Source organism: Callionymus lyra, chromosome 14 (genome assembly GCF_982586985.1).
Source record: "Callionymus lyra chromosome 14, fCalLyr1.hap1.1, whole genome shotgun sequence".
In the NCBI taxonomy this organism is placed as follows: Eukaryota; Metazoa; Chordata; class Actinopteri; order Syngnathiformes; family Callionymidae; genus Callionymus; species Callionymus lyra.
The window spans coordinates 14,441,507-14,462,530 of record NC_141831.1 but is presented as its reverse complement, the minus strand read 5'-3'; the positions used below and the strand labels follow the sequence as shown (position 1 = coordinate 14,462,530).

At 35.8% G+C, this 21,024-nt stretch overlaps 1 protein-coding gene across 1 annotated transcript; it reads right to left on the bottom strand.

Annotated features, from left to right (window-relative positions):
- Nucleotides 1-12,635: 12,635 nt before the first annotated feature.
- Nucleotides 12,636-19,591, bottom strand: tmlhe (trimethyllysine hydroxylase, epsilon). Its single transcript, XM_087807119.1, has 7 exons — nt 19,367-19,591; nt 19,096-19,272; nt 17,731-18,010; nt 16,371-16,490; nt 16,060-16,296; nt 13,075-13,213; nt 12,636-13,000 (listed from the first exon to the last, which is right to left on the bottom strand). The coding sequence occupies exons 1-7, from the start codon at nt 19,494-19,496 to the stop codon at nt 12,869-12,871; spliced, it is 1,215 nt and encodes a 404-aa protein (XP_087663245.1). The 5' UTR covers nt 19,497-19,591; the 3' UTR covers nt 12,636-12,868.
- Nucleotides 19,592-21,024: the final 1,433 nt, after the last annotated feature.

The following is a 21,024-nucleotide window of genomic DNA, read 5'->3' as shown; positions in this document are numbered from 1 at the left end:
ATCATATATTTTTTAATTATTGATCTGAAGAAATGAAGAAAAGTTTGGGGGGGCCCTGAAAAAGAAGACCGCCATCTAGTGGGCTTTAAAAAAAAAAAAAACACTGCTTCATGAAGCTTCATCAGACCGTCACTAACAATAATGTTCAGAATAAACTATTGCTCTTAATGGAATGCCAGGGTCGTGATGGTACAAGTATATTTTGATCATTTATTTGGAGAAAATATTTTTGAATATTTCAGTTTGGAGTATATTTAACCTGTAACATTAATTCCATCCAAACCCCTGTACAGTTGAACATGGGTTTGAAATTAATATGTGTAGTAACAATAGGAGAAGAAGAATTATTCCTCCTTGAATCTTTTCTAAAACGTTTTTGAATCAAAAAGTAATTTAAAGCAAAAAGCTCTGACTTTTAGATTAGTGTATTTTTAATCTTATACAGCAGCACATCTTTCTATTCTATGAAAAACAATTATGGGATCAAGACGATGACCTCAATTGAATACATTTCAAAAGTGAAAAATTGATTTTTTTGAGATTGATTTCCCTTTTCAATCGATAGGCAGGTACTAGAAAAGAAAGTGATATTTAAATTGTATAGCAACAAATTACACTGAACAAAATAAAAATAACATTTATTAGACGTTGATGCGATCCCTGATTGAGTTCAATCATTATTCTGGTGATAAATATGTTGTCAATTAGTTCCTGGGTTGTTCCGTGCATTGTGTGTCTAACTCGCTTCGCTACCTGTAAATCACCGGATGATTACTTTGTTCCGGGAGAACAATTAAAGTCTTCGCAGCGACGGTGTCCTCTGGTTGAGGACGGAGAGAGTTTAAATTTGGCTGCACAGTTGGACACGTCGATGTGAAGGTGAGGAGGACGGGGAGTAAATATGAGTGAGATCACGTCGGGAATCGCAGAGAGAATAAAAAACCCAACAAAGCTCTATTTCAAATGTTGAAGTCTTCTTCTCCAAGATGCAGTAAGTCTCTCATCGTGACCATGTTTTGAAGTTCTCTGGAAGTTGTAAAAAGAAAACCCAGATGACGTTGATGACTCGCACAGGTTTGCTGAAAGTAGTGATGAAGCTTCATGAAACAGTGACATTATTTTCAGAGTGCACTAGATGGCGTTCTCTGCACAATTTTCCTTTGTTTTGAACACCTGTTCTAATGAAACATCACATCATTTTTAAACTAATGGCGCCACCTACTGACTTCTAAACAATATGACGGTCACTGTTTCATGAAGCTTCATCAGCACATCATTTGAGATTTATTGAACGAAAAGAGTTTGGCGTTTTTTGCTCAAACTACTGTACTATTTAGTAGTGCAAAAATAAAACCTTCACTTACATGCACGCCAAATATTTTCTTGCTTAAAATTAGTGATGTGCCGATGAGGCTTCATGAAACAGTGTCATATTGTTTAGAGGTCAGTAGGTGGCGCCATTAGTTTAAAATGACGTGTGACGTTTCAATATTACAGTTCAAAACAAAGGCAATAGTGCAGAGACTGCCATCTAGTGGACTCTGAAAATAAGGACACTGCTTCATGAAGCTTCATCAGACCATCAGTAGATGCATGAATTATATTTCTGTTATGAACCTCTAGAAACTGGTGATGTGCTGATGAAGCTTCATGAAACAGTTCCTTTATATTGTTATTACTTTGAACTAGTTATCGCCTGATGAAGCTTCACGAAACAGTATCATATTGTTTAGAGGTCAGTAGGTGGCGCCATCAGTTTAAAAATGACGTGATAATTCATTATGACAGTTGATCAACACAAAGGACATTTGTGCAGAGACCGCCATCTAGTGGACTCTGAAATAATGACACTGCTTCATGAAGCTTCATCAGACCATTCTTGTGAATATTCTTTTATTAACATAACATAAGGATTTATATTAAAATCAGGTTTGAATAATAAACAAGGAGGTGATCGTGTGGATCGTTGTGGTACAAAAAACATTCAAAAATCAGCGCACGAGCAAAGCCAGCAATCAGATGAATCGCCAAGTTAATTGTGAATTGATGACTTCAAAAAGTCATCAATTCTAGACGTCATTAATGATTTTTTTTTCCGCGAGCTGAGACGTCTCCAGACATTAATACTTCACTGTCATCAGGGGCAGGACCCCGGGTCTTGTGTAAATGATGGGGTGTGCGTGTGCATACTAATCACGGGCGGCAATCAGACGGAGCATGTTCACAACATGTCAGATTGTTATCAGCGCCACTGCGCCATCAGCTTCAAGATTCTATTGCAAGCAGCACAGTTTACTCGGATGCAAAATAGGAATCATGAATCAAATTTCAGTGCATTTTTTTAATCTGTGTTGACAAAATTGTAAAGAATTTTTTTTGTCGTAATTCAGACAATTGTGCTGTATGTTTTTTTCGTAAGTAGGTCAAATGCTGGTGCCAGTTTGTAATGATTGAACCACAGTTTTTAAAAATCACGATCGAGGACCGTGAAGCGTAAGATGTCGCGGAAAAAATCAGCGAAGAATTTCTTTTTTCAAAGTTCTCGAGGGAGAAGATGGAGTGATGAGGATGAGCCGGTTGATGCTAATGAAGGGTTGCGGCTAAATGTGTTCCAACCATGGCGTTCAGACTCGCGCACGTTAAATTAAAAATTTAAAACTCTCTTTTGCAGCAAATACACAAAAAATATATCCATCATTCTCGTCATCCATGACACCAAAAATGGACATAAACATAGTGATGTTCTGATGAAGTTGTGTCATATTGTTTAGAGGTCAGTAGGTGGCGTAATTAGTTTAAAATGTTAGTGATGTTTCATTATGACAGTTGTTCAAAACAAATAAAAATAGAGCAGAGACCACCATCTTGTGGGCTTTAAAAATAACGACACTGCTATACCAAGCTTCATTAGCCCATCACTACATAAACAACTCGATTCTGGGCCAGTTTTGACACTTTTGCTTCTCAGATTTTGTGCTTTTATAATCAAATTCTCTTAAGCTTCATGAACATTTGTCTATTTTCTTTTTATTATTTGAACTAGTGATGTGCTCATGAAGCTTCACAAAACAGTTTCTTTATATTGTTATTACTTTTAACTAGTGATGTGCTGATGAAGCTTCATGAAACAGTTTCTTTATATTGTTATTACTTTAAACTGGTGATGTGCTGATGAAGCTTCATGAAACAGTTTCTTTATATTGTTATTACTTTTAACTAGTGATGTGCTGATGAAGCTTCGTGAAAAAAATTCTTTATATTGTTATTACTTTGAACTAGTGATGTGCTGATGAAGCTTCATGAAAAAGTTTCTTTATATTGTTATTACTTTGAACTAGTGATGTGCTGATGAAGCTTCATGAAACAGTTTCTTTATATTGTTAGTACTTTGAACTAGTGATGTGCTGATGAAGCTTCATGAAACAGTTTCTTTATATTGTTAGTACTTTGAACTAGTGATGTGCGGATGAAGCTTCATGAAACAGTTTCTTTATATTGTTATTACTTTTAACTAGTGATGTGCCGATGAAGCTTCGCGAAACAGTTACTTTATATTGTTATTACTTTGAACTAGTGATGTGCTGATGAAGCTTCATGAAACACTTTCTTTATATTGTTAGTACTTTGAACTAGTGATATGCTGATGAAGCTTCACGAAACAGTTTCTTTATATTGTTAGTACTTTGAACTAGTGATGTGCTGATGAAGCTTCATGAAACAGTTTATTTATATTGTTAGTACTTTGAACTAGTGATGTGCTGATGAAGCTTCACAAAACAGTTTATTTATATTGTTATTACTTTGAACTAATGAGGTGATGATGAAGCTTCATGAAACTGTTTCTTTACATTGTTATTACTTTGAACTAGTAACGTGCTGATGAAGCTTCATGAAACAGTTTCTTTATATTGTTATTACTTTGAACTAGTGATGTCCTGATGAAGCTTCATGATACAGTTCCTTTATAATATTATTACTTTGAACTAGTGATGTGCTGATGAAGCTTCATGAAACAGTTTCTTTATTTTGTTAGTACTTTGAACTAGTGAAGTGCTGATGAAGCTTCATGAAACAGTTTATTTATATTGTTAGTACTTTGAACTAGTGATGTGCTGATGAAGCTTCACGAAACAGTTTATTTATATTGTTATTACTTTGAACTAATGAGGTGATGATGAAGCTTCATGAAACTGTTTCTTTACATTGTTATTACTTTGAACTAGTAACGTGCTGATGAAGCTTCATGAAACAGTTTCTTTATATTGTTATTACTTTGAACTAGTGATGTCCTGATGAAGCTTCATGATACAGTTCCTTTATAATATTATTACTTTGAACTAGTGATGTGCTGATGAAGCTTAATGAAGCATTTTCTTTATATTGTTATTACTTTGAACTGGTGATGGTCTGATGAAGCTTCATGAAACAGTGTCATATTGTTTACAGGTCAGTAGGTGGCGCCATTAGTTTAAAAATGATGTGATGTGTCCTTATGACACAAAACAAGGGAAAATAGTGCAGAGACCGCCATCTAGTGGGCTTTGAAAATAATGACACTGCTTCATGAAGCTTCATAATCTCATCACTACTTATACGGTCACAGCTACCGCGAACATGTCAGCATTTCTTGGCCGATGTGGAAGCGAAACGGTTGTTTACATGGCCAGGAATCAATCGGTGATTAATGGCGTCATAAAAGCCTCTCAGACGCTTACATTTTTTATTCACTGCTAAATAGATTTTCACTTATTTAGAGACCAACTTTGTGGTGGGGTGATTTTGTACTAAATATTCATGCACAGCTCCAACATCGTGTCACGTATCCTTCAAGAAAAAAACGCCATAATATCCAATTTTTTTCCTTTTCTTTGTTCAAGACGCTGATGTTTTATGATAAATAATGCAAAGGGTTGAGAAAAGGCAGCTACAGCAGAAGCTGCTTTCAGTCTTGTACACACCATTGACCCGGGTTGATAATCCCCTCCTATGATTAAATATCGGAATGAAAATAAAAAAACTCATACATAAACATGACGCGCATCCACTCAAATTGTTGATTAGTATCCGAAATGGCTGTTCCTCTTGATCTTTTGACGACCCTGTTAATACAACGATCGATGCATATTAACAAGACTGATTTGAGGTCGGAGGTCGAGTATTGATCCAGAGGGGAATGGAAGGAGAGTCACAGGTGATTCCTGGACAGAGTCAATTTCACAGATATATGAGTTGATCATAGAGGGTCGTAAAGTCCAAATGGCACCAATCTCCAATAGTGCTTCAATGCCGGCTTCAAAGCTGAGCCCACGAATGGACGAGAGAATGTGAACAACAAAAAGGTCAAAGAATTGCACAAATGGTTTTGTCCTGCTGTGGTTAGTGCCACCACCTCACAGAGAGAAAACAAGGTTGCTGGTTCGCATCCACCTTATGGCAAAATGCAACAATGCTACAATGTAAAAGGACTAACAAACAAACTCAATATACAGCTTAAAGGTTATTTAAGTTGTGATGGATATGAGGAAATGTTGATGCAACAATATATCATGATTCCCAATATTCAACAGCACTGTATGGATTATATACTTTTTGCTTTCAAATCATATTAGGTTTTTATCATACTTCTTTTATGGTTTATACATCAATAACGTGTGTTTAAAACTAAATAATTTGATTTTATATTAACAATTAACATCCAAATATTCTGGCAATGACTGAGGACGAGGGGATACAGTCGACTCCAGCAGCTTTTGAAAGCTGATGTTTGGATATATTTTGGTTTCAAAACAAATTAAAGGAGTTACGACTTCGTAAAGAATCATGTGGTCTGTAAATTCTGCAACACCAGAGTCAAGTACTAGACAATACTACATATTTATTCCTACAGTATTGCAATATATTGCAAATAAATCATAGCCCTTGTATCGTGATACGAATAGTATCGTCAGATTCTTGTCAATACACACCCCTGATAGATAACATGTTCAATTTTGTTGATGCAAATAAACCTGCAACCCACTAGATGGCAGCAGTCATTACGTCCTTGGCAGCTTTAGTAACAATAAAGTTCCGGCGTAGACTGTGAACTAGAGGATACAGTCGACTCCAGCTGCCTTTATAGCTAATGTTTGGACATATTTTGGTTTAAAAACAAATGAAAGGTGTCACGACTTCGTCAAGAGTCATGTGGTCTGTAAATTCTGAAACACCAGAGTCAAGTACTCGACTATACTACAAATATATCCTTGTTCCTACAGTATCACAATATATCGCAATGTATCATATTGTTGCCCCTGTATCGTGATACGTAACGTATCGCCATATTCTTGTCAATACACAGCCCTGATAAATAAAATATGTATGAGAAATACCCTTAAAGTAAACTTCTGTACATTTCTTACTGATTGTTGTGACGCATGTCTGTGTGCGTGTCCCTTTAAATGTGTTGTCTTGTTGCCTCGGTAGAACTCCTGGAGGAGGCAGAGGCAGATTTAATGCACAGGTTTGTCTTTCCTAATTGATTTCTTTTAATTTACTCACAGACGCCTGGACCAGCACTTCGACAGTTGATTACGCCGCTAAGTGAGTTCACCTTGAGAGGAGCCGAGGTATATAAATAATACATCCAACATGCGGCCACGTATATAGAAATCACCTTCATACAAACACCCAATTACTCCCTGCTTTTTTAAGTGGCCCGAGCGTGGACTGGACGAGCGGCGGAGAGCGAGGAAAAGTGGAAAATAAAGGTTATAATAGTGAGTGTCAGCAGGTTTACGGCGGCTGGATTTCGCCAGTGTTCTCGGGTGACGGCGGCTGGAGTGCACAGATCTGTTAAGAAGATGGATACAGAGTCGCTGAAGGAGCTCGGGGAAAAGTGTGCCGTCCATTTCCGTGTTCAATTGTCAGCACTCCATATAAAAACATTAAATATTGAGAGGGTGCATTAACGCAGGTCGGACATTGATGGCTGTTCCTCCGCAGGGCGGCGAGGGGGGGGTGGTGGTCAAAAGGCGATGTATGTTCCACATGTGTCCTCTGTGCTGGGGAGTGAAATTCAAAAAAAACAAACAAAGGATTCAACAAAAGGAAATTCAGAGGAGAATGGAAGGACGGTTATCCACCATGTGACGAATCGACGGTCTGTGGTTTGTACGATTCCATTCGATAATCAATGATTCGGTCAATAAACGAGCTTGTAGGTTAACCCCCGGACAAGAACCTCCGGATCGACTACGACACGTCAACCCGGGCCTTTTACTTTCACGATGTGTCTATTAGTCGTTCCTAAGGCGCTTCAGGTCTACGGCGTTGACAGCTAAAGGACAGTGAAAAACATAATGTGTCTAATGAAATATTAAACTACGTCTCATTCAGGGACTATTTCTGGACCTTTAATCTCCACGCTGTCATTGTAAAGATTCTCTAGTCTAGAACAAATATAGTTGATTGGGGATTGTTTTAATTGTTTAAGCGCTTTGTGACCCTGTGCCTGACAAATATTACTTACTTAATTACTTACAATTAATTATTTGATAGAAATACAGGGACCCTGTGCAAAAAAAAAAGACATTTAATTTTCAGCCATGCCAAATGTTGGATTTATTTATTTTTTAGATTCACATTTGAAAGGGATCTTTCATATATGAAAAATACATTTTAGATCATATTTTATTCATCTAATCATGCATTTGTCATGATGTATCATGGGCAAGGATTTCAAAAAGCGCCTGTTTGGTCGGCTGGTTGCAAAGAGTGGTGAGGATTTTTTTTTTTTTAAGATAAGACAAATAATATAAAGTAATAATTCAATTAAAAAAACAACAACATTTTTAACAATAAACTATTACAATATGGTCAAATATAGTAGTAGTTCAAAAAACAGATTTAACAATAACCTAAGGGTGTGTTTTTTCAAGAATCTACTGATAGTACACTTATCCCATTATAGACAACAACAATACAATATATATTAATACTGTAGGAAAAAGGATATATTTGTAGTATTGTCGAGTACTTGACTCTGGTGTTGCAGAATTTACAGACCACATGACTCTTGACGAAGTCGTAACTGTTTTCATTTGTTTGAAACCAAAATATATCCAGCTTTAAAAGCTGCTGGTGTTGACTGTATCCTCTCGTCCTCAGTCATCTTCTCTGGATTTCATTGCCCCTTGAGCTGCGAAGGACGTAATGAAGTTTGCCATCTAGCGGAGAAATTGGATAAACGCTGTCAATATTTGCATTTTAAACGTAAATTAATAATCGAATTATTATGTTTTGCACACCCTTTATTAAAATAAAACCCCAAAAATAAATATGATTTGGAGTATAATTATCGATAAATAGCAAATACAAATATGAATAACGGAAATTGATACAGTGCTGTTTATTATTGATACAATATCATAAAGAATAATACCCAGTAGTTATTAAAGTGCAACACAGTATAACAATACACGTCAAAACTTCCATAATTTTGTTTTGTAAACACTTTGCAATCGTACAATTTCAACCATAATCCAAATAGTAAAATATATTTTGAATTTTACAGAACATAACATGAACTTCCTATTTAATTTATATTTCTGGGTTTATTTTTAAATGATAGCACTCAATACTGAACTTGTGTGTGTCATGTGATCATCGATCGTCACAAAAGTCGTCTCGTGACGTCACCCCAGACTCTCCCTCGCCCACACTTTTATTTACACACTCGTGTCAATCTTTGAAGAAGCAGTGGTTCCTGCTTGGCTTTTTGACGCCGATGAGAGATGATAGTTCAGTGTCACTGCGTTTGCTCTTAGTGTCTGGAGAGAAGGGGGGGGTTGCAATGCAAACGAGACCTTTTCTTCTGCAGAAGGCAGATGACATTTTACACTAGTTCATCCACCTTTTACCCTGGCTCGCCATTGGCCCTCGAACCATTGTTTAAACTGCCATTTTTTAAATGTGTTCAGATGAATTATTAATGACCAAATGGTTTATTCTCAAGTCTGTACACTTATATAAATGCCAACTAAATGCGTTTTAACTGATATTTTTAATTAAACTACTTGATATTTTTGCATCTTGTTGAGAGAAGAATCCCTTTGTACGTGACTGCGTCCACAGAATCATTCCCACTCAACACATGATAAACGCAAACAAAGCCACCATCATGTAGCAAACGCTGCCATCTGTTGGTTGTTTTGTGAAACTACAGCAAATAATGCAAGCATTCACCGTCCCCAACGAGCTTCATAGAAGCCAATAATAATAATAAAATATGGCGAGTTAAAATAACAATAATAATAAAGTTTAGCTCAAAACATTAACATAGACATTTAATATAAAATATATACTAGAGGAAAAATATAATCTAGAGGAAAAAAACGATTACCATAAATGTATTAGTTGCTGGTTGAAAACCCTATATTTATGTGATTTTATTATTATTTGATATAATGTTCTGCATCACCTGCAGACACAGTTTTTCAGTTTTTTTTCTCTCGTTTAAATTAAACAGTAATGTGTGCTTCTTTCCAGGAGAGGGTGTGTTACAGTTTCTTTTCAATCTCTAGAAAGCGTTTGTCCAACCCCTTTTCAGGTTTTCAAAGTCTTTTCGAAGTTTTTTTTATTATACCATTTACACATTTCATGGCGTTTTCTCACGATATTCAGTCCGTGAACACATTTAGACAATACTTATATATACAATTTTTAACATACCTCTTAACTAAATTATGGGTTGTTTATTTTTATTTTAAAAAAGCTAGCACAATACGTTCCTTAACATTTATATTTTCGACCCTTAGATATTTTATATAAAAACCTGTTCTTCTGAATTATATCAGTTAAAAAAAACAATATATATCAGCAGATGAAGATGAGAACATGTAAGTAAGTAAGCCTTGTTTGTACAGTGGCCTAACCCTGAAGATCACAGAGCTAAAATACAGTCATTATGTTATATATTTTTTTAGTCTCTCCCATTTTTTCTACTTTGCTTTTTGTCGTTGTTATTCATAATAATCTTTTGTGTTTTAAGGATATTCTGTTCACTGTAAGCAATAGTGTAAAGCTTTCTGTTCTATCATTTTGTGAACAGTACTTGTACTGTACCTTGTTTTTACTGGAATTCTTTTGACGATTAAACATAAACAGATGTTAGTTTAAACGCACGGTAAACACATATTTGAAAGAATATATTTAAAAATATGACAATATAAAAACAAAAAGAACAATATGAGTAACAATCTATTACAATATTGCCATATACAATTGTAGTAGATATAACAATAACCTAGGGGTGTGTACAGAAAATAACTTATTGATACAATACGTATCATGGTATAAAAGAAACGATGCAATTGTTTGCGATACTGCTTAAACAACAATATATTTGTAGTACTTAAGTACTTCTGTTGTACCTTGCACACAATAAAAAAAAAGTTTTCTTTTTACTGGAATTCTTTTGAATGAGTTACAGTATGTTATGTTAGATGTTGACATTAAGTTCCCTGTTAAACTGAATGATTAAAGTCCATTCAGTTTTTGTAATGTCAGCAATCGCCAGTATTTTGAAACATGGTGTACTTTAATTGAGCGCATGTAAGTAAGTAAGTAAGAAAGTAAGTAAGTAATAGTTATTTGTAAAGTGCCTTTCTAGACCAGGGTAATCCTGAAAGAAACTGGCAGCCACTGAAGCATTTTAAAGATCAGGGAAATGTGAGTTCTTCTACTAGAGCCACTCAGAACTCTCGCTGCAGAGTACCTAATAAAGTAAAAACAACATGCTAAACCGCAGTTAATAAGGTTGTTTCCCTTTTTTTCTCAGATTATTTGTCTTCATTTTATCATATTTTTTTCTTTAAAAAAAATCTAAATTCTGCGTAGATTGTCTATTATTATTATTTCATGACTTAACCTCTTTTGAGCAACATTCAGGGCATCCCATAATATTGCCAAATCATCATTATCATTCACTTTGTTTATTTGTTTTTATTGCAGTTTATCTGTTGATTTCACTTTTGTCTAAATGAAGTATGTATATGTTTTAAGTGCTCTAGTGTTGTGACATAGAATAAAAAGTGTACCATCTTCATTTCTGTTAATAAAACTAGGTACTGAAGAACTCAGTGTCCTAAGATTACATACATTTACTTAGTTATCGCAAGGTTTTTATTTGACTCCAGGGATCTCGTAAAAGCGCGGCTGATGTGTCAGTGAACGCTTCAATTAAATGGTTTTCTTTTTGCATTTTTACGGCCAACATTGCAGATGAACTCCCAAATAAAGAAGAACAAAATTTGATTGAAGGACTTGAGATATGTATGTCTAATAGATTCTATGAAAAGAAATATGAATGGAAACGCTTTGGCTTCTTAAAAACAACCTGAACCAGTAGGATTCCCCACAGCATGCTGCGGAATCCAAATTAGTTTCCATGGATACAGGAGCAGTCTGCTTGTCTGTGGATGTAAGTGTAAGACTCAATCCACATATGCTTGTGCAAAGACATGCAACATTTCTTGTTGATTTTATTGTCTGCTACATTTATTCAGAAAAAATGCTCATAAAAATGTAATGTTGACTTTATAATAACAACTTTTATGTCATTGTAGTTAGTGATGTGCTGGTGAAGCTTCATGAAACAGTGCCATATTGTTTAGAGGTCAGTAGGTGGCGCCATCTGTTTAAAACTGATGTGATTAGAAAAGTTGTTCAAAACAAAGGAAAATAGTGCAGAGACCGCCATCTAGTGGACTCTGAAAATATTGACACCCCCTTATGAAGCTTCATCGGACCGTCGATATTTGTACAAATAGTGACGGAATTTTTGATTTTAGACTTCCCATGTTGGCCTAGAATGTCTTCTTTGACGGTATGTGTCCCGAAACAATCACTAAACTAAACATTTATTTAAAATGTGAGTATATTTTTAATTGTATATTTGAAATAACATGTAAAATTGCCATGTTTGAAACACAATACAATTAACTGTCCTGGTGTTTATTTCATTATTTATAAAAAGTATTGTAAAAAAAAAAAAAATCATCTCATGTAGAGGATAGAAATGCTGTGGTCAAAAGTGCAAGAAAAGTATTTAATCTGTTTATTATTCACCATAACTCGGTCAACCACAATCCTACGTCAACAAATTGAAACGGTTCAATCATTGTTATCAAAATAGAACATTTACAAAACATTAATGATTACAGTGGTATTTTTTTAAAAAAAGCTTCATGCTGGTAAAATAGGCAACGTTGGACTTTGTATCTTCACACTTTTATTACAATGCGCAGGAAATCCTGGCCCATGAATTCCATGATTACACAATATCAGATCTGAAAGAAGATTTTTGACCTCAGATTATTTGTTGGAAGGTATAGCTTGTCTGGTAAGAAAGCGTTGTGTAAATGTATTTACTGACTCCCATTTTGTTTAAAAATGACATGAAATATGTGAATCGTTTGGACACAAAACACAGATGCGGATCTAATTGTGTAGTATTTGCATCTGAAGTATGTGAAAGCGCTTGATAGCAACTGAGAAAAACGGTAATCTTTACACGATAAAGTTTGTAATATCCAGACTGGGTTCTTTATACGAAGACATTTCGACCAGAATAGCTAAAAAAGAGTTTAAGCAGATTGATCGAAAACATTTTTTATTGTTATTCCTACAAGTGTACATCATGATTGACTTCCTTCTGAATCAAACTTGATCATTAGAACAACTTCAAGTATCATAATTCTGATATCAGCAGCAGAATTCATCTTTTTTACATTCATTCGCTGTTTAAGTTGTCAAAAAATTGTTGTTTTTACATTCATTCGCTGTTTAAATTGTCTTAAAAACTGTATTATTTTTTGCCCATACAAGATCAAGCCCGTAGACCTAAGCAGCGGGCAGTACTAAGAACATCATCTCGAGTCAGATAACATCCACAGAGTTGCCTCAGTCCACTGAACGCTTCTCTTCCATGCAGTACGCGCCAGTTGTCCAGAAAAATGACCTGAAAATAAAACCCAAATCATCATCATGAATTTCTGCCAAAAATGTACATTTCTCACTATTTCCCCAACTTACGTGTCCCGGGTTGAGCTTCACCCACAACTCGTTCTCGGGGCGCCTCAGCTCCGCGGACAGCAGACGATGCGCCGAGTACCACTGCTGGACCACGTCGTGAGGGGCGGAGTCGATCACCGTCCGATCGTAGTTATTGTAGCTGATCCAAGAACACAAAGGTGAATATATTTACAACACAAAAGGAAGAAGGCGTTATCAGACGGTTCAGATAAGGACTCGAAGATCTCAATCGTTTCGTACTGTTACTGACTGTTATCTGTTTGTTCAATCACACCTGCCAGGGCAAAGGTTTACGTTCAGATCTGGATTCTTCTTTCATGCATTAAGATATGTGGTTGTTTTCATTTGCTGTCAAATAGGAAAACGTTTCGTACACACAAAGGAAATATTCTCTACGGTCTTCGCTTGCACCGGGGCTGGACCTCGGAATGCAGGTGACTTAACAAGATCGACTGGTTTCTCAGTCATTTAGGTTCCAAACTGTCTTGGTTAAAAATCGGACAAATGTGACGCAAAACTATAGCTAAAACAATCTTAACCAAAATGGCCGGGTTTAACCTTTTGTTTGCATTAATCGGCTGGATGTAAAAAAAAGTTTTTATCAATATTAGCCATGAAATCAACACATTTATCTTCTAAATTAAGAACAAAATACCTGTTGCAAACAAAATTATTTCAATTTTTTCAAAGTATACTCTTTTTTTTTCTGTATACATCTGACTTGTTTTTTTTTCTTTGTTTAAGCCCACAAATATACACACAATTCATTCCTTTTCGTTGGGAAATATATTAAGGGAAACAGATTCACCATAAAACGAGTTAAATAAACTAGTTGAACTTAGTAGAAAGTGAGCTTTGGACACAGTAGTTGTGTAACATTGGTTTGAGTTTTGAAAATTAATGACAGGATAATCCATGAACTGCACTCGTCAGGTTACGCCTATAAAAAAGCTTGTTTTTTCACAATGATTGTGACTCAACGATCATGTTTTAAACCATGAATATGTGATTCACGGATGTTTAGATACTGATTAATTAATTCATGTGTTAAATACTATATTTCTTATAATTTACTTACAAATATTCCACGCCGTTTGTTCATTTTTCAGTAGCAAATAATCTTACAGCCTCTAGATGGCAGCAGTCATTACGCCCTACGCAGCACAATGAACATTGAAATCCTCCGAGATCCCGACGATGACTGAGGACGAGAGGATACAGTTGACTCCAGCTAGTTTCCAAGCTGATATTTTGAAATATTTTGGTTTAAAAACAAATGAAGGTAGTGAGGATTCATGTGGTCTGCAAATTCAGAATTCAATTCATTAAGATTTAAGTACTCAACAATACTACAAATATATCCTTGTTTCTTCAGTATCGCAACATATCGTATTGTTGTCCCTGTATCGTGATACGTATCGTATCGTCAGAATCATGCCAATACACATCCCCAATATATATATATTTAAAGGCTATTTGATTTTAACATTTGTGTTCAATAAAGTTCAACCTTTTTTCTACAAAAGTGTTAATTTTATTCTGTTCTAGAATTTTAAGTGTTCACGTTAACGAACTTTAAACTTGCAGGGTTGTTTAATTTCCTCAGTGTGTGTGTTGTTGTGTTGTGTGACTCTATTGTATCATCAGTGTGTGTGTGTGTGTGTTGTTGTGATGTGTGCCTCTATTGTATCATCAGTGTGCATTGTGTTGTTGTGATGCGTGACTCTATTGTATCATCAGTGTGTGTTGTGTTGTTGTGATGTGTGACTCAATTGTATCACAAGTGTGTGTGTGTTGTTGTGATGTGTGACTCTATTGTATCACAAGTGTTTGTGTGTTGTTGTGATGTGTGACTCTATTGTATCATCAGTGTGTGTGTGTGTGTTGTTGTGATGTGTGACTCTATTGTATCATCAGTGTGTGTTGTGTTGTTGTGATGTGTGACTCAATTGTATCACAAGTGTGTGTGTGTTGTTGTGATGTGTGACTCTATTGTATCACAAGTGTTTGAGTGTTGTTGTGATGTGTGACTCTATTGTATCATCAGTGTGCGTTGTGTTGTTGTGATGTGTGACTCTATTGTATCATCAGTGTGCGTGTGTTGTTGTGATTTGTGACTCTATTGTATCATCAGTGTGTGTTGTGTTGTTGTGATGTGTGACTCTATTGTATCACAAGTGTGTGTGTGTTGTTGTGAATCGTGACTCTATTCATCAGTGTGCGTTGTGTTGTTGTGATGTGTGACTCTATTGTATCAAAAGTGTGTGTGTGTTGTTGTGATTCGTGACTCTATTGTATCATCAGTGTGTGTTGTGTTGTTGTGATGTGTGACTCTATTGTATCATCAGTGTGCGTTGTGTTGTTGTGATTTGTGACTCTATTGTATCATCAGTGTGCGTTGTGTTGTTGTGATTCGTGACTCTATTGTATCATTAGTGTGCGTTGTGTTGTTGTGATTTGTGACTCTATTGTATCATCAGTGTGTGTTGTGTTGTTGTGATGTGTGACTCTATTGTATCACAAGTGTGTGTGTGTTGTTGTGAATCGTGACTCTATTCATCAGTGTGCGTTGTGTTGTTGTGATGTGTGACTCTATTGTATCAAAAGTGTGTGTGTGTTGTTGTGATTCGTGACTCTATTGTATCATCAGTGTGTGTTGTGTTGTTGTGATGTGTGACTCTATTGTATCATCAGTGTGCGTTGTGTTGTTGTGATTTGTGACTCTATTGTATCATCAGTGTGCGTTGTGTTGTTGTGATTCGTGACTCTATTGTATCATCAGTGTGCGTTGTGTTGTTGTGATTCGTGACTCTATTGTATCATCAGTCTGCGTGTGTAAACTATGTTTATAGTTGATTGTTACACAAGCCCTCTCGTTATTATGCAGGAGAGAAGTACAAAGTACACCAAGTTTACAATTGAACTGTATTTTCTTTATGTTCTCAAAAGGTTGGTCAATAAGAAACACTTAAAGACGACACGTACCGGATCATGAAGAGCTCCTTGTTCCAAGGATGAACGTCCAGGACGGGCCCGATGCCCGTCAGATGGTTCCGGTGCCCCTCCTTGCGTTCGATGTGTTCGTGTCTGACGTGCACACGAGTGAGGAGCTCAAAACCCTCTGGCGAGAGTCGACGCAGTTTTTCGGCAGCGTAGAATCCATCCACCAGTAGATTCCTTCCACCACTTCCATCGTGCCTCAAGCAGTGGAACACCTGAATCCTGGAAGGATAACAAACAAAGTGAAGACGATAAATGGATATGATCTGAAGATGAAGTGTAGGTTTAAGGCTTACCCACATGGCTCCTGCAGGTACGATGTGTCAGTGTGAGCGCCCAGAGCCAGCTGAGTGTACGCCGTGTCTCCTCTGGAATTATCAGATGTGAAGCTCCACATACGACCGTACGTCGTCTCTCTGAAGTATCATCAGAAGTAGAAGACAGACTGTTTGAATAAGAACTATTTTCTTCAAAGTCAATTGATGTTGATGTTACTGTCGTTACTATTGTGAGTTTTTGTCCATGTTCTTATTATTGTTGTCAGTTTTGTGTCTGATATTAAAAAAGTTGTGGTCAATACTATTGTGTTATCACTATTTTTCGGCTTGTTAATGATGTTCTTGATGTTACTGATTATTAAAAGTATACAGTTAAAGCACTAGGGTTGTAGAAGGTATTTAAACTACGATACAAAAGTGTCAATAACCTCAAGATATATAGGACTGTGTATTGGAAAGAATCTACCGAAACAATACATATCACGATACAGGGACTTTACAAATCACTATTACTAACTTACTTACTTACAATGAAACGATATATTGCGATACTGTAGGATATATTTGTAGTATTCTCAAGTACTTGAATCTGGTGTTGCAGAATTTCCAGACCACATGACTCTTGATGAAGTCGTAACTGCTATCATTTGTTTTGAAACCAAAAATATGTCCGACATCAGCTTTTAAAATATGCTGGAGTCGACTGTATCCTCTAGTCCCCAGTCATTACCGGGATCTCGCATAATTTCATTGTCCCTTTAGCTAAGGAGGACGTAATGACCGCCATCTAGTGGCCAGAGGTTAAATTGAAACACAGAAATTAATAAAAAGCGTGCATTTTTGTTCTTGTAACTTTTAAAATAGAATCTATACAGTGCTGTCAAATAATGACAGAATCGTAAAAAAAACTTGCAATCGGAAACATGTTATCATAGAATTTTTCTGCACAAATAATTGTATTATAAATATTTAACATGTTATTCTGTTAATCACTACATGTTGTAACAGAGGTTCTTTTTTTCAACTTTCCTGTTATTCATTTTGACTTTTTTTTTTCTTAATCCTTGTGGTATAAAAAATTCTACAGAGAATCAGAGACTTGTGTATTAATATCAAGTTGAAAATGTTGGTATCGTGACCCCCTCGACAACCCCTCGCTGAAGTACCTCATGAACCAGTGTTTATTTTAACACCTGTATCTTCAATATTATATATATATATATATTACAACAAATGTATCTTTTAATCCAGGGATAGTTTAAAAAAAAAAAAGTAGACTAGAATGTATTAGCTCTTGTGTTATTTAATAATTTTCATGTTCTGGAAGAAAAATATAGTGGAAAAACCCACTCAATTAAAGTACTATTTCATTGCTTACCTGATGAGACTGACCCTCTGCACAACCTCCTGCGTCGCCTCCACAGTAGCAGGAACACCCTCAACAAACGCGATACCATACTGAAGGTAGTTCTGCAGGAACGTCTTCAGTTCTTCGTCACCGCTCATGAACTTGTCCCACTTTGCCGAGGGAACTTTTGCACTTTCATAGATGTCTGCATTCCAAAGGGTTTTCTGATGCATGCGGTCATTCTTCTTGCCCTCGTAGCTGTTCTCTGCGAGCCAGCTTAAGCTGTATTTTGTCACATGACCCCCAGGCCCTGAATGGAAACAGAATAATAGAGTGAACTCAAGCATCCCAATTATTTGTACATTATAATTTGGAATTAACAGAATCTTGCTTTGGTCTTTAAACTGGATTAGAACTGCAAATACCCTAAAAGGAGCCTTAAAGGTATTTTTGAAAATGAAGATTCAGTTATGAATCACTGTAAGTGAATTTGTCATTGAATTTTGACTGAAAAAATACCTGAAAAATACCTCCTTGAAAATAATGGATGTGTTGTTGTGTCAGTTTTAAGGATTGCATTTGTGTTGACATTACAACTAGATTGATAGAGATACAACTTTATTGATCCCTCTGGAGGTTTTCCTTCAGGAAATTGTCTTTCCAGTCAGTACACAGCAACACAGATTATTGCTGCGGAGCTACTGGAGAGGCTCAACACCACAACATATCGCTATGTTTTTTTTCATAATGAACAGTATCGACTGTATCGGTTATTTTTCCCCCAAAAATGTGTTTTTGTTTGTTTTTTATTATTTAAAGTTAACACACAAATATTAACAGGGTTTGTTTATTTTAGTTTTGCATTTAAACTTCCATCCGCAAGAGCATGACGATGACTAAGGACAAGAGGATACAGTCGACTCCAGCAGTTTTAAAAGCTTATATTTGGACATTTTTATTTATAATTTTTTTTAATGAAAGCAGTTTCAACTACGTAAAGGGTCATGTGGTCTGTAAATTCTGCAACACCAAAGTCAAGTACTACTCATTTATCCGCGTTACTACAGTATCGCAATACATCGCAATGCAACGTATAGTCGTCCCCTGGATGAACCCTTAACTACTACCTTTTATGTTATTGAAAATAGGGCAACAACTAATCTTAATTTTTGATAATTTTGATGATCACTTTAGATTAATTTTGTTTATCTGTTGATTTTTTTAAATGTCGTTATATTTACAAAAAATTAAACTGACTTGTTCACCAATAAAGTTTTTTATGAATCTATGAATAACAATAATAATAGGAGCCAGTGGAGTTACAGGTGTTACTATATAATAACAGATGAATGCGCGCTAAAAGTAGGATTTAGATCGAATAGTTTCTGAACTCACAGGTCAGGGTGAGATGATCCTTGTCCAGGGATGAACGATCGGGGCGGATGTTGAGGTCGATGGCGACAGTGTCCAGATGTCTCTGGTTCGTCTCCACGTTATAAGAAGTCTCGTCTCGACAGTTATCTCTGAGCCACATGTAGTTCAAATGCATCCGCGTGTCTCCGTACTGAAGCACTGGTGGAATAATAATAATGATGAAACATATTCAAACCGCGAGAGACAAGAAGTAAAAATGATTTAAAAATAAATGAATTAAAAATAAAGTCACCGAGACAGTCGTCACGTAGCTGCAGCGCCGCAGCTGCGCATGCGCGGACTTGTCGCTGCCTCCATGCTGGTTGTGTGCTCCACAGTTGTTTCACCGAGGCTCGGAGTTGTCGCCTGAATGATCCGAACATTCTTTTTTTTAAATTCGAACAAAAGGTACTGATCCAACCACGCCAAAAGGAGCGGCCATAATGATACCGAGCCCGGCGCGGCTTGAAAGGTCTGGACGCGGGGGGCGGTGCTAAAGTGTAGCCCCGCCCACTGGCCGATAAACGCGACTCACCGATTGGACATTTGTTTTATTATTTTCTCCTCGTGTTAATCTTTAAAATAAACATTTAGATATGCGATTCAAAGTGGAAGTTTTCAGTTGCTAAAATACCAGCTTAATTGTGTCCTTTTTTTATTACAACATTTGTAAATTGCAGTGAATTAGTGATCGGACGTAATACACCATATTATTTTCTTTTTTCTTTAATACATCACAATACTTACCTCATCCAAAGTGTCTATGTTCTACGCACAATATTAAATAAACATCAACAAAGATGTGGTGGAATTTAGGGGAGAGTGACTTCTCTCTAATAATAATAATAATCGTATATAATAAAATTTCACTTTCTACTAGTTTCCAGAATGCTACTGCCATCTGCTGTATACTTGACTCCATTTTAATATAAATATGCATTATATCAATGGGTTTATTTTACATTTAATGTTAAATTCTGTTGAGAAAATAAATGAGCACTTTGACATGTGATACTACAAACCATAGACAGTGTCTCTGTTTCTTTCTTCATCATCTCGCTGTCACTGTCCTTTAAAGTATATATTTTATTGAATATTGTGTTGATTGTTTAAGCGCTTTGTGACTCTGGTCTGGAAAAGCGCTCTATAAATATAAATTACTTACTTACTTGTATTTGACCCAATAAACATGATCTCAACCCCTTCCTTCTTAAACAAAATCTTGGACCAAAACCTCTTGATTTCGGATATATTTTTTATATTAATATTGATTCAATTGAATTTAACAATAATAATAATACTTGCTTTTATCATTATTGTGCAGAAACGCCCCTTTTTGAGTTTTTTACTCTGTTCTTACAATGAAAATAATTTAAAATGAACTGCAAATAACTGTCTTGCGCTTAAAAGAGTGCAGTGTTATTTTAACCACTAGATGCCGCTATTTGCATTGTTATTTATTTTTTAATTATTGTTTTTTTTTTTTATATGGGAGTAGTCCAAACCATAAACGTTTTCTCATTGATCATTAAACAAGAGCTTATCACCCGGAATGAGTGTGTAGATAAGATGAGATTAAAACGTCGTAAAACTCCAGTATGCACCAACAAATCACAGCCACAAATGAGAACAAACAAGAGTTTCCCATTTATATAAGCTAAATTCATGCATATAATATTGGATTGGCAGTGGTCACCAACATTGTGAATGGAAGTGTCTTTATTGAGTTATTGTAGCAAAGAAATAAGAGCTGAAATTCTTTAAATAATTAAGTCTGACGCTCCCTTTTTATATTTATTGATGATTAACTTGTTTTCATAAGATAGATTTTCCTAAATGGATAAGGGTTAAATTATATTGAAACTCATTTGTATGTGTCCAAATATTGTCAAAAATAAACAAATAATTGAC

Bases quoted from the DNA above. Each gene is read 5' to 3' on its own strand.
- tmlhe (XM_087807119.1), bottom strand. From the start codon at position 19,496: ATGTTCGGATCATTCAGGCGACAACTCCGAGCCTCGGTGAAACAACTG. The intron at 18,011-19,095 runs GTGAGTTCAGAA...GTTTCCATTCAG, and splicing joins GGATCATCTCACCCTGACCT to GGCCTGGGGGTCATGTGACA. The intron at 16,297-16,370 runs GTAAGCCTTAAA...TTATCCTTCCAG, and splicing joins TACCTGCAGGAGCCATGTGG to GATTCAGGTGTTCCACTGCT.